The sequence below is a fragment of the Tachysurus vachellii genome, chromosome 5 (genome assembly GCF_030014155.1).
Source record: "Tachysurus vachellii isolate PV-2020 chromosome 5, HZAU_Pvac_v1, whole genome shotgun sequence".
In the NCBI taxonomy this organism is placed as follows: Eukaryota; Metazoa; Chordata; class Actinopteri; order Siluriformes; family Bagridae; genus Tachysurus; species Tachysurus vachellii.
The window spans coordinates 15908964-15923713 of NC_083464.1; the positions used below are offsets into that span (position 1 = coordinate 15908964).

The 14750-nt window shown below is 36.0% G+C and overlaps 1 protein-coding gene across 2 annotated transcripts in view; it reads right to left on the reverse strand.

Annotated features, from left to right (window-relative positions):
* The window catches only part of grik3 (glutamate ionotropic receptor kainate type subunit 3), an 81475-nt gene that overhangs the window by 16492 nt on the left and 50233 nt on the right, over nucleotides 1–14750 (reverse strand). For both annotated transcript variants that reach the window (XM_060869990.1, XM_060869989.1), the window contains 3 exons: nucleotides 9347–9460; nucleotides 5550–5753; nucleotides 486–709 (listed from right to left, as the gene is read on the reverse strand). In XM_060869990.1, coding sequence (XP_060725973.1) covers nucleotides 486–709; nucleotides 5550–5753; nucleotides 9347–9460 — 542 coding nt within the window. The remainder of the gene's footprint in view (nucleotides 1–485; nucleotides 710–5549; nucleotides 5754–9346; nucleotides 9461–14750) is intronic.

Below are 14750 nucleotides of genomic sequence, written 5' to 3' on the forward strand. Positions count from 1 at the left end.
AAGAATTTAAATTCATAATTTTATATTTACTTCAAGAAAATAAGTGACTTCTATTTTATGCTAGGTCTCACCAGTGCGGCGGTGTCCTAGGCACTATTACTGACTGGAAATTGAGACTACTGGCTATCTAATAGCAAAGCAGATGAAAGAAAGCCACTCCTGCTTAAACTGTATTTACAGCTTTTCACAAGAGTACTGAAAGGAAACATATCGGAAGACAGAAAAGGAGCTGATGAGAGCAGCTGCCTCGTCTTGAAACTTGCAGTCCAGCCAAGGACTCATTTCCTCCAAAATTAACTCAAGCACTGCTCAATGAGTCAGCAACAATGGTCACTCCGGTGTGTGGGGGTTACGGCACATCCATTTCCTGAGCACTTCAGTGCAGAAGAACGACGGGAATTTACGCATTAGGTTGCTTCTCTGAATTCAAATCTCTTCCACCAAGGTATTTGAAAAGTCATATACTACTTTTAGATATCACTCACCTGGCAATGACAAACAGCACGCAGCTAACACCAAGGTAGGCCAGCAGAATGTAGACCCAGATATCTGGGGTCATAGGCTTGAGGAAGGAGAAGAAGCCGGTGTTGGTATTGTTTGGACGGCGGAAAAGGATGCTGATCCCTGTGTTCAGGAATGGCTTTGAGAAGTCGATCACTTTCTCTCTCACAAAGGTGATGGTAAGGGGAGCTACAGCCAAATCTGCTCTCTAAGCACAAGGGAGAAAAAACTAAATGAACACTATGTACAATATTCTTTATATTCTTTATATTGTAAGTTTGTTATGCAAAGTGTTTCAATAATCTATTATTTTAGATGCTTAAATCTAAATGATGTCATTATTATTTTATATTCTACCTAATAAACAATGTAACCTAATAAGTATGCAATAGCTGAGTTGAATGAACAAAGGTCTCTTTGGTATGTTGCACCAAACGTCAACAAAGCATCAGCAAATCTGTCCCCGAAGGCTATCACAGTCAGGTTTGCCAAGAAGATTCAACTGTTGACTTGAATGGCCTAGTTTCCCCAACTATTGCTTTTTTTTTGCCTTGTCTATAAATTGCACGCGCAGGGAACCATTCAGTGGCACGTGTCTAGCTGCATATTTAGAAGGTCACCATTTACATCGCCTCGCCCTGCTTCCCTCTCTCCTGGGTTGGACAGGAGGTTAATGAAACCAGCTGCTTGGTTCACGCTTGGCTGCTTCTTTCCCCTAACATGATGGAATCACAAAAGAGTTCAGACCTCCTCCTACTACAGCACGAAGGAAGTAGTGCGAGACTTGCTTGTACCAAATATTGCATTAGAAACATTTGAAAATGAACCATTTTCATTACAGGGGACACTTTTTCCCATTACTGAAGTACAACAATACCACTGTTTCTCTATCTTGCCTCTATTTGACATTTCAATTCACTGCAATGGCCTCTTTTGGAGCATAGAATGTATTTGCTGTCATTGTGTTATTTTACTTCCCCTGTTTCTTCAGGTTTTAGTTTTGGCCATTTGAAGTATGAGTGCTGGCTGGCAGAGAAAATGGCATGAAGCAGCATGCAGTTGTCTGGATTAGTAAAACCTGTTTTTACCACAATGGTAGCTAAATACCTGCCAACCATCCAGAAATAGTGGCAGAGTGAGAGGATACACAGGAGGAGTGAGAGAGAAAATAAAGGAGGGAGGACAAGTGGAGAAAATGTCAGTCAAACGGTGAGCCTAGTGAGAACTCATCTAATATTTACATAAAGTACACACTAATTTCCATCTTTAGTTTGGCTTACCACAGCTATGCAACCAAACCTGCTGTGTATGCAGCTGACCAGCCCGCAGGCCTGCTCGGTTGTCACTAGTGACACTTCTCGGACTGCTGTAGGACAAGGAATGGTCAAACCAGCATCATCTACTCCAGCAGTGTCCCACTGAGAATCACATCACTGAGTGTAATTTGCATTGAAAGCACAAGATAATTTGCTATAGTGCACTGCTGCAGACTGATCTTTGCATCCAGTGGTGAGTAATGTCAATATTATCACTAATAATCCATACAAATACCATCATCTATTGTATCATACTTTAACAAGGCCTGCTGTGTTACTTAGCACCTTGCACACCATGCCCTTTGGCTTGCGGGTTTGTGATCATGTGCTGGAGAACAAGAAAGGTCTAACATTGTACAAAAGCCTTTTTACACACCATTAAGCTCTGTATTTTTTCACACATACTTAAACCACTGTAAATCTTTCAAGGAAAAGGGATTTATCTTCTATTAAACTGAGAGGATGACAAGTAGTCAAATTAACTGTGCATGTTCTTTTTGTATGTGCCATTTTTTTGATAACCTTCAGTTTGTTTCTCTGTGTGACAAACTATAAAGATGAGGACAGAGGTCTGACTTACTTTAATGAACCAACAAGAGTGTGATATGGTTAAATAAATGTGCTGGGCTAAGGGTGCTTTGTAATTCACTAATGAAACTATGATTTATGTGAGCTTGTAGAATGCCAGTTTGGATGTATGGCCCCATGCCTTCGTGCCACTTTATTATCAAGTAGAAACAACAGACTAAACATTTTGCTTGTTGTATTCAAGCTACGAGCCCCTGCATGCAGGTTCCTAGTAAGCATACTGTAGCATGCAGTTATTGAGCACGAAAAAAAATTGTGTCACCAGAATGTACTTAATGAATATAAATTGTGCTGATGAATACATATGACAGCCTCCATTAATAATGCTTCTCTTCTTTTTAATGCATGTCATGAGCAAGGACCCTCAGACCACACAGTGCTGCTTCTAAAATGAGAAGCATGTGCATTTGTAGTGCCAAAAAGAAAGTGGTTTATTGATGGTTAGTTTAATGGTGCTTATAACTATGTAGAGGACCCTTCTCAATCCATTACCAAGAAAGCAGATCATGAAAATCATGAAAAGCTACTCCAACATTATTGGTCATTAACAGAATCTAAAATTCTACCTGCCACATTCAAAAAAAAAAAAAAAAAAAAAAAAAAAAAAACGTGTCCAATAGCATCTTCTTCTTTGTTACTTTGATTTGCCTGACATGAGAACTATCTACCTCCTGAGGCAACTTCAGGTCAATTTCCTTAGTTTGGAAATGATTCAGATCAGCTTATCTATGTAGACAGTGGTGAGAAATGCACTCAGCCATGAAATGGAGCACGTAAAAATACACATGGCGCCTTCGATACCTCACAAGGCTTCTGCTGATAAAGGCTAAGAATACTAGAGCCGGATGAGCTGCTAGAATTATGAAACAATTTTGGAAATGGGACTAAACTGATGGTTGGATATGTTCAAAAACACAAGTGAAAAGCAAGGAGTTATCTAGCAAATTTATTTTGCTTATGAAACATTGAAATCTGTATATTTCATAATTCAACAGATGTTACAAGGCACATGCAAAAATACGCTAATAACTCCTGTCACCAGTTTTATGGTATGTATGAAATTTAAACTCATTCTGGTAATAAATATATCTCATTACAACCATAAGCATGCTGTCAAGATCCAAATTTAACTTATGGTGACGTTAATATCAGCACCAGCTGTCCATTCTGTATCTTAATTTCTGATCAGATGGCACTTTACTGCCTTTATATTTATGCCGAAGCCTAAATAGCAGCCTGTAGTGGACACAGGCACACACACCTCTACCTTTGTCTGCACCAGCAATAATGTCTTTGTTCCCTCAAGGTGACTGTTATCAGACCGGATCTGGCCAAAGCGCATGGGATGATTAAGTGCTGCAGCAGTAGCTCACCTCTCTCAGCCCTTGCAACTCCATGCCGTTGACTCCCACCTTATGACTTTGTCCACTAAATGCCACTTAAGCTATTATAACTCTCCTGTGTAAATCTAGGAAGGTGAGGCGAAGGAGAGACATTTCGTAAATGCCAAATCAGTAGTGCCAGCTCTGTCTCCTAAATAAATAAAATAAATAAATAAGAGAGGCAGGGTGTGGTCCTGGTTAACAGCAGCAATCTTAAGTATCTTGAAGTTGCAGCTGATAGAGCATTGTCTGGTCAGTGTGCATCTGCTGCTATGTTACTTGCTCATTTGTTACTCAGGAGTATGCATACCCTATAGGACATAGAGATTCTTTACCTACATACTCCACAGCTTTGTAACTTTTAGGGAGGAATTTCACTGAAATAAATTTTTACATTTGTTAAATCACAGTATACCGCAGCATGAAGTCCTGCATTAATTTGTACACAGGTCTGACAGTAGTTCAGAGTTTAAATAAACAGTAGGATCGTATTACTACTATAGTGTATGGGTGTCCAGTCTTATCTGCAAATGGTCAGTGTGGGTGCAGGTTTTAATTCCACACCTGATTGCATCTGTTTAATCAGTTAATCTTGGCTTTCAATACACATAGGTGTGGCTTCTGCTTGGTTGGAATGAAAACCTGCACACACACACACACCAGCCCTTTCCGGATAATGCTACCTTTACATGCTATCAAAATTATAAAAATCGAGTTTCCCACAAGGAAGTAGCACATGAATTTTCCCTCAAGTCAAAATTAGGAAGGGGAAATGCACTGATAATTTAGATTTTTTGGCACTTTCCTTTGTGCTCATATTAATTTATGCGGCATCAGCGACCTTTCTATGCATGTTGTGCTTTTTTTTTTTACTTGCATTTGACCAGAAACCCATCATCATCAGCAAGCTAGCTAAGTGATTGATATGTGTTATAATGTCCTATTGAAAGTTAAAGAAAAAAAAAAAAAAAAAAACAATAGAGCATGTGATCATGATGAAGGACAATACTGATGGCACATGAAGGCAGAATAAGTTTGGACTCCCCTGTTCTATTTATAATATCCTCTCAACCTAAAGCAACAATTCATTGGCACACCAGGGCATTTATATGACACTTAGTGAAGGAGTTCCCAGGGTTTTGGATGCTGTTTAAAAGTCAGTAAGCTTCCTGACCCCAGAAAGATTTCATGATTTTCAGTGTTTCAGTTACATTACAAGCTGACATTCTGGCAATACAGTTTTGACAAATTTTGTCACATTACAAGTGAGAAAAAAGGGGTTTAGTAAGAAGGACTGTTATAACAAAAGCTTGTCTTATGTACATTAAACAAAAAAAAAACGTGTTTATTTAACCATAAGCAATAGAAATTTGCTGATCAGTAATAGGTTTTGTACCAAAGTAATCCATGCGTATGTGGTGTAACAAAGTCCAAACTCGTGTGTTATTTTGGAACTCATTAATAGATGGAATGCAACAAATACTGAAAGTACTAAAAACACATTTTTGTTTCATATTAATATGACAATTTTCAACATTTACCTCATTTTGCTCATTTGAGGCATGATTTGGTCATAATATATCATTTATATAATATTCATACTATTCATAATATTCATATTCAGTAGAATCACACAGTGATGTTTACTTTCAGAATTTTTATTTTTTTTTGTTATTGTATTGCTCTAAATTTATTAAAGGTTTTAAATGCTTATTGTGTTACTAGTGTGGATGGAGTTAAAGTCAACTTATACAGTACTTACATGCTCCATAAGCTCTCTTATGATGCCATTCCATTGCCCCTTGTCATCCTGGAAGCCATATTTGCCATCAGGCACTAAACGGATATCATAAGAAAACCCCAGAATACCAGCCAGTTCCTTCAGCAGGTCAATGCAGAAGCCCTCGAAGCGGTCATTTCCAACAAGTGCCTTGTCAGACTTCTTAAGCATGACATATGGTTCCTCCTGTGCAGATACAAAGCATCAAATGAAACGTGGTGGTGAGGTCAGCTTTTTCTCTTACTGGCAAGCACACACATAATTGAGAGAAAGTGAATGGTCTAACAGGGAGCTTCAGAGAATTCAAAGCCAATATACGTTTACATAATTCAGTTTAGCTTTGTTAAAATTACAGACCTAATTTATTAAAATCCACAATAAAGTAACTAATACTTCTATCTAAACAAATAACCCTAATACTCAACACTTGCAGTAATGCCATCACTGAGAAAAATGATATCCACAATGATTTATATTGAAACAACATTTTAACAAATATGTTTGTGGAAAACATTCAGAAGTGAGGCTAAAAATCAATTTCTAATATTTTTACCTGGAGTATTTTCAACATTTATGAACTTGTAATAATGAATTTCTTTTTTTAATTTATGTAAGCCATGTTTAGGTTTGAACCCCAGTAACCTTGTTACCTACATACAGTACATGCTTACATACATATATTAGCCTTACTTATGGTTTATTAATGCTTTAAGGTTTATGGTTTGTTAATGTTAACAAGTGCAGCAAAGCCAGTTAATGGAAACGTTTTTTGAGAAATGCTCTTATTTTAAGAGATGCAGACATACAAATGCACAAATCTAAAAGAAAACAATAGATTTATTATTGTGCCTTTAAATGGAAAAAATGGGCTTGCACAAATGTAAGCTTAGGTAAATCACACTTAGGGAGCTCAATTAATATATTTGCATATACACCATAAAGTACTGACCTCTGCACTCATATTTATTAGAGTAAACTATTTTTGGTTATTCTTTTTTGATGTTTTTAATTGGTGTTAAACAAAATCCACTGTAAACAGTTACAACCCTCAAGTTCTACTTCCCCTCATATGTTTTCATAAATTGTTTCAGAGACTCATGTAGTTTATGGGCTGAGCCCTGAATCTTTATAGCCGTGTAATACTTCACCAGAAGCTCATTATTTGGGTCGTATAAATCCTTGATTAGGAACAGAATGCTGCAATGAAAATGAACATGCTCATAATGTCATCAACAATGTTACTGATAATCTTAGTAAGACAGTTTCAGTAAAATGACTCTGTCTGGAGAAATGACAATACAAGCTTTTTCAAGCTTGAGGAAATCATTTTTGTCAGCACTTTATAAATGAAATCTCTTCACCATTTCACTATTTGTTACACTTTATAACTACATGGTCCAGCTATTGAAAATTAATTTTTAACGTACCTGGATGTTGCATCTTTTGTCTTAGTCTACTCTGTCATAATGGACTACATTTCATTTTATTTTTGTTAATAGTGTAAGTTAGTAATTAAGGACCATATCATGCATATTATAATAGCATGTTCACATTTATGGCTCATTAAGGAGGAAATCATTATTCTTTCATTCTAATGGTGGATATTACATAGAATGTCTGTCATTCTGTTTGCTTTGGAAGGCTGTTGTTTGCCTGTGACCATTTTCTAATTTAGGACTATGGATGATTGAAACTAACACACTGTTAAATAAATAATAGCCAATGAGTTCTTGACTATAATGGGATTTATATTAAAACTGAAGTCAGCCAACTCCAAGGAAAACTTTGTATAAGTTGTCCAATTATCTTGATCAAAAAGTTTGTGTGTTGCAGAAAAAAGTCATTACCATCTGTTCTCTGCATCCTAATATGTGAAATTCCCCAAGGTTTGGACTCATATCAAAGCTGTAAAAGCTGCTTCTCTTGCTTTGCCTATCTCTCTCTCTCTCTCTCTCTCTCTCTCTGTCTCTCTCTCTCTTTCTCTCTATCCTTCCCTCTCGCTCTGCTTGGGTTTACTTAAGAATAGGGTGTGAGGAAAAGAGAAACAGTTATAGCCAATGGAGTGAAAACAATGTGTGCAGGGAAACTACATCAAATATCTTAATCTCTTTTCAGAGTGCCAGGTCTGACACGAAAAATGCCTGGTGCCATATTTGTGTGTTGGTGAGTCAGTAGGATATGAAAGCTTTATGACCTGCCACATGATCAGTCGTGTTTTGCCTCCACATGTCTTATGCTGGCTAGGTTTCTGCCAGGATGTGGATTTCTGTAGTGGCTTTCATGACAGCCTGGCCATCATGAGCTATAAGTGACAAAACCTGGCTGAATGCTTGTAATAAAACTGCTTGGTGGGTGAACAGTCACATTTAAGCTTTGACTTTATTTGTGAAAAACAATGTAAACTAGATTTGTAAAGAACAATGTAAATGATAACCTGTGATTTAAAAAAATATTTAGATATTATGTACTGAAGTATAAACATTGCCCTTTTTCATTTGCAGCTAAAGAGGTTCCTGAAGCTGACAGAACAAACACTACTGTAAACTACTGTAGCTATTCACACACACACACACACACACACACACACACACACACACACACACACACACACACACACACACACACACACACACAATAAAAGCACTTCAAACAGAATTATATAAAAAAAACAAATAGTGAATGTCTGATCTTCGGGATGACTAAGAAATATTCACAGCAAAAGTCTATGAAAGATTATATACTCTATATGGCTCTCTGAATCAGCTATGGTTCATCATCATATGTTCTAGATTTTATTCTGACATCCAAAACATAGATGTTCTTAAATTACACATGATTAAACACCCAGGACCCATCAGCATATTCACACAAACACGTCACACTTTAATTGTGTAGAACACAAATGTGTAAGTGCAATGATTTATAATCTCACTATTTGCATTTCCTAGATAAGGATGGCTTCCCATTTCATCTTGGTTCCTTCTTTATGTTGTCTCTGGATGTTTTTCCTTAGCACTGTTGCTCTTGGCTTGCTTACTAGGAACCTAAATCTATATCTGGATCTCTGTAAAGCTGCTTTATGATAACAATCATTGTTAAATATACTACACATTTAAAATTCAATTGAATTAAGATAAATAACTAAAAAATCAGCTGTCAAAAAATGTAAGGAGAAAAAGTTGTTCATTTATTTATGCAGATCAAGGGACTGCTGTAGACAGCACCACAAAAGCACAGATTTAAGTGTTACTTTATAATCTAAGACTAATGTCAGTGTTTATCTGTGTTGTTAAATCATTTTCCTGCTCAAATACAGCCCATAAATACTGCTTTAGTTCAACATCTCAGTGACAGCTTGTCAAAACCAGCTCTCCTTTAAATGAGAAGCACAAACACAGTGTCAAAAGCATCTGTGTAATGGAATGCAACATCTTTTTTATTTTAAATCATGCCACTCTTTGTCTACAGTATGTGGCATATATTTTCTGGTACCCACATTCATCAAAAGGAATTTGTATCTAAGGCTGGAAATGCTAATGCACAAATCAACTTTTTAAGCTAACTTTAACATGCATTTTGGCCTGAAAAGGACATCGAGGACTTAAAGATCTAACTGTTTTAGTTGAATATGTCATTGTTATGTGTTATACAGTAAAATACTACCTACTAATGTTGTCTGCCTTTTGGATTGTAAAATTATTGTAACCATCAGCAGTAAGACAGAGAAGAGAGAATAGAAAAAGTGGGGAATTTGTTTTTCGGTGCTTGTGTGACCTTACCAGTATTGTAGTGATGACCAGAGAGCGGTTGGAGAGTGAGTCAGTGATGTTCATGCCATTCCTCTTAGGGAGCTCTGTGATGTTCAGGCCTCCTGAAGCACTCCACTTTCCCACCTGCAGAAGATGAAAATTGTGTAGCCTAAGTGCACTGCACTTGCCTGTGCAATTCTTATGTTCCCAATAGCCCACGGTGCTGCATTAGTGGGGCCTGCTGAGCTCATCCAATGGCATTAGCTGATTGCCTATGTCACCTATATGCTATGAGGTCAGGGGGAGGCACTATAAGGAGCCAGGCCCTGCAAACTCATTATGACCAGAGAAGGAGCAATCCAAGCAAAGGAAATTGCTTTCCAATTCAATTTCAGAAGAGAAAATTGTGAACAAAAGGCAAAGCTAGAAATTACCAATGCATCCATTACTCATTGATACCTGTTTTATTGTCTTTAAGAAAGATTTCTCTGCAGTTTGTCTATACCACTCCTGAATGCAAATGTCATTTTAGCAACTGTTACTTTCTGTCTTAAGTCAACTTACACTGAAGACGTGTATTTTAAATATTCATCTAAATGTAGAAGCTTACTCTAGTCTGTAAAATGGCTGGGTTATTTTCTCAAGCAACACTTGACAAATGATCACACAAACTCTAATGAGTCATTAGTTCAGGAAGTGAAATGCCTAAATGCTTAATGCTATATCAGTATTTTCATGCATATTTTTAAATATTTTGGTGTCTTTGGAAGGCCTGCATAAAAAAAAAAAAAGAAAGTTGAGTTCTTACTAGAACATCTTATATAGATTTAAAAACATAAATTTTAAGCTAAACATTTTTGATAGGTGACTTTTTCTGCCTCTACATCTCACATGCAGATTGGACTGACTACAAGTCAGTAAATATTTATAAAGTTAGGGCTACATAATACTTAAATGACTTGATTACTATACTTAATTATTATTTTGGGGATATCCAAACTTTACCTAAGTGTTATTTGGAACTGAATAATTGCACATTTAATTTAATAAATTATATCAAAACAATTTCAAAGGTTTCTTCTTTTCTCATTCATCCAATGACTATATACTATACTTCAATCGAATACATGTTTTATTTACATTTTTACAGGTTCCAGTCAAGGAATGGTGCCAATTTCCCAGTAGAAGTAACATATTCATGTGACACAATTTAGGTAGTGCTATAGCTATCCATGTGGGGTGGAAGAAGGACAATCCACAGGACTGAAGTATTACATTTGAAAAAATATTTCAATATGCTAGCGCAACCAAAGAATTGTGTTATAAATTCTTACAATGATAAAATGAGGTGTCTCCTTTGACTTGCTAGAGAGCATGAACACCAACTAGGTTTCACAAATTTGCAAATTGTTACTGGGAATATTTAAATAAGTTAGCTTGTTCATTTACTAACATTAGGTTAATCTAGCATCAGTTCCAGTAGTTCATGTAACTGACTAAGCAGAGAGACAAATTCTAGCTAATTGTAAATATTGGTTATTTAAATGATATTTTACTTTTAAATTATTATTATTATTATTGTTGTTGTTGTTGTTGTTGTTGTTATTATTATTATTATTATTTACTGGTACATATATACTTTATAGATAAGTTAAAAAAAACATGGCATTAATTATTTTTCACAGTTAAAAACACTGACTTATTGTTTTTGTTAATGCTCCAGTACTAATTGTAGCAAATTGTTTTACTTGAATACATTTTTGGCTGGATATCTCACATTTTAATTGAGTAGGATTTTGACACATAAACTACACTTTCACTTAAATATAATGCCACTGTACTTTTTTTCACCACTCTGCATTAAACAAGTCTAAAATGTTGAGGGTTATTAGCTTTCAAAGAGCCTCCTTAACAATGGCAGACGTTTTTACACATCCAAGCGGACATCTATGATCTCGTTCCTTTGTAACCTGCTGTTTCAAACACAAATTTGCTGAATCTTTCATGTCATAAACCAGAAGCCATTCAGCTGATTGCATTTGTACTGATATGTTAGCTGTCTTAAGAGGAATGCAATGTGCAGAGCATGTGAGGAGATGGAAAAGCAGTTGGAAGACCAACAAAAAGCAAACTTGCTTCAGAGACTATGGAGTGTTTTGCATTTGAAGTATAATTGATGGGATTTATTTGCCACTTTATAGCTGGAATGGCTCATTTTCTCATGCTCATCACTAGCACACATCAAAATTTGCATACTAGTATGCAAAATAGTATGTGACAAAATTACACCAGCAGCTGTTGCTTTATAAAATATGGAGTAGTCTACTATTTAGAACAATGGAATGTGGTTTTGGATGTAGCCCCATTGTCCCGAAGAGGACAGACAGACGCAAGCGTCTTCTGGTTTTTCTGAATCCAAGGGTGAGGCAATACTCAGTAACAATACTCAAGTTCACGGTCGGGTATATGGCATTAAATTAACCTTAAAAAACACACCACCTTGTAATGTTTTTGTTGCTGAACCATCTCATTGTACTAATTCCCAAACAGGATTTTTACTTGATAGTATTCTTAGACACTGACCTACTTGTAGTAGCATGAGGATTACATTGCAGTTCACTCTGGATGAAAGCATCTGACAAATGCTATAAAAATATATATGAAACTGTAACGTGAAGCAGGCTATGCTCGAAAACACAACTCAGGACGAGCAGATAAGAGCAGATTGGACTCTTTGTACTGTAAACATGCACTAGATTGTGTTGTGTGAGTAGTAGTGTAACTACATACAGGTGATAATTATTAGCAAACAGGTGATTATGTCCTGTTTACGAATAAATGTGAATAAGAGCTTGAAGTCATGTTATAAGGATGTGGCTGAGGTGTGTAATGTTGTGGCTGAAATGGGTCAATCATTTTTTATTTCTTAATGTGTGTCAAGTTAAAATTCATATAAACACAGAGAGTTTTTCGTACCATTGGTGTGACAGTGCTACAACTGCTAATAGCTAAAAAAAAAATGTTTATTTCTACAATCTAGCCTTGGGTTTTTTGCTGTGGAATCACAATGTTCACAGCCGTAAACATGAAACCACTATTATATCTGATTATATATTATATAGCTTATAACTGATTTTGATTAGTTTCTATATGACATTTATTATTATCATTTTTAATCAAATAGCAATACATTTATTTCCCTCTTAAATAGTGCTTTCTGTTTAAAGAAACAATTCTAACTAAGGAGCTCAATCTTTCGCTTCAGGGAGCACCAGTTTACTCCATTTTTAATTTAGATGTTAGTCTTAGTAGTTTGGAGGTTTATAGATTTATGTGTTTATTCAGTTTAGCTATCTACACACTACCATATATTTTTTTCAACCTTTTTTCAATTACCATATGCAATTATTTCAAATCCATTTTTAGTGCAGTTTAGTTTAGCTAGAGATTTGGTTGAAATTTATGTAGAAATACTAGTAAACAGGAAAATAATACACAGACACAAACATTCACGTCTTTGAAGTTGAAACAGACAATATTTTTTATCTGGCTACATCTCCTCCTTACCTAAATTCAAAGCATTTCACTACCCACAGCGCAGAAATTCAAGAAATCCAGTTTATTCAAAATCACTGGATGTGTTTCAGAGCAAAGCAGTGTCTGTCTGAAGTTGTACTTGGGAATGTTTACAGCTAATTAAAAGACATAGACACATCCAGTACTAACAAAAATGGTTTACTCTGCATACACATTTCTTCCATGAGCAATCCTACTGCTTTCAGAATAAATATCTGAACAAATAAAGCATGTTTTGAGAAGCACTCCCTTCAGCAAGAAACAGAAACTGTACACATTGTGAAGCCACTCTTGAACAAATCATTAGTGTGGATGGGCCTGTAGCTGTCAACATTTATCCCTGCCTACACATTTGTAGCTGCAACACTGCTCTTCACCTTCCTGGATCAACAGAGCACATGCCAGCCCTGACACTGCTCATATTCAGGAAGTTGAGCTGTTTTCATTCAAATTCACACACACACACACACACACACACACACACACACACACACACACACACACACACACCATAAATGATGCCATAAAGGCCAAATAGTGCTGTCTGTCTGAGATATTTTGATTTGACACGCATGTTAGTTACAGCACATGCAGAGTCGATAGAACTGCCCATGCACTGCGCTCATACACTCAAGCATTTCATGAGTGCAAAGTGGATGCAATTAAACATCAACTCATTATATGAGATTATGCACTGGAGTAAAACTTACTTACAAAAAGCAGGAGGGTCCTCAGCTCCTCCACACTAATGCCAATCTAGAGCAACCACTACACCTAGGAAACATCTTATTTCAGTACGAGATCAAATGTGGCCCAATATTCAATTAAAAGAGATTACTTACTGTATAAGTCCACTCATACAGCAGCAGAAATAGTCAGCATTATTTTTCTCTTGTGATATGATATGATATGATATGAAGAAATCAACCATATAACATCCACAGACATAGCTATTACAAAAATACACTCTCTTAGAAAAAAGTTGGACTGTTCCATGTTGGACATATATAGCCTGAATTGGTTCATTGACAATTCCAAACCATGAACTAGCACTCCCTGTACTCCCCTAAGAAGAGGCACAAAGGCTAGCATAAACTCTCTCCAAGACACATGAAGCTACATAAACTTGGAGGAAAGCCCTCATATATGGATCACAGACGCATAAGATTGGTTAGTGTCAAATGGACTGACAGGGTAAAGAGCAATAATATTCCCTCTACCCAGGGCGGAAGCTTTTCTGTTGTGTCACTCGGTAGCCAACAGTTCAGCTATATTAACCAATCAGAAAACTTCTCTTAAAAAGGAAACAGGAAATTAAGAACTGGCTTGGTGGAGAACAAGTTAAGCCAAGTATTCTAATTTCACAGAAATTCAAGAAAGCAATGAAAAAGAAATATATGGTACCAAGCATGAGAGAAAATCTCATAAGAGTAAAATGAAAAGAATAGCTGGTATGGTATTATATATATATATATATATATATATATATATATATATATATATATATATATATATATACGTATATATATATATATATATAATGCTATTTTATTTTCTTCTTTTAATGTTTTACCTTTGGTTAGTGCATCCAGGGTTTTATATCACTAATTTCACAAACCTAATGAAAAATTAATTATTTGTTAAATTATCGAGCTGTTTTTAGCTGTTTTCTCTTTGTAGTATCTGTAACCCTACTTGTAAACAATCTGTTCTCATAAATACTCAGTCTACATGACCTTTAACATGCTACTCAGATGATTATTGTTCAGGAACTGCTCACATTCTACTTGCACATGAATTAAGACAAAGTACAAGTGTCTAAGTAAATGTATTTAAGCTATTTGATGGACTAATGCCT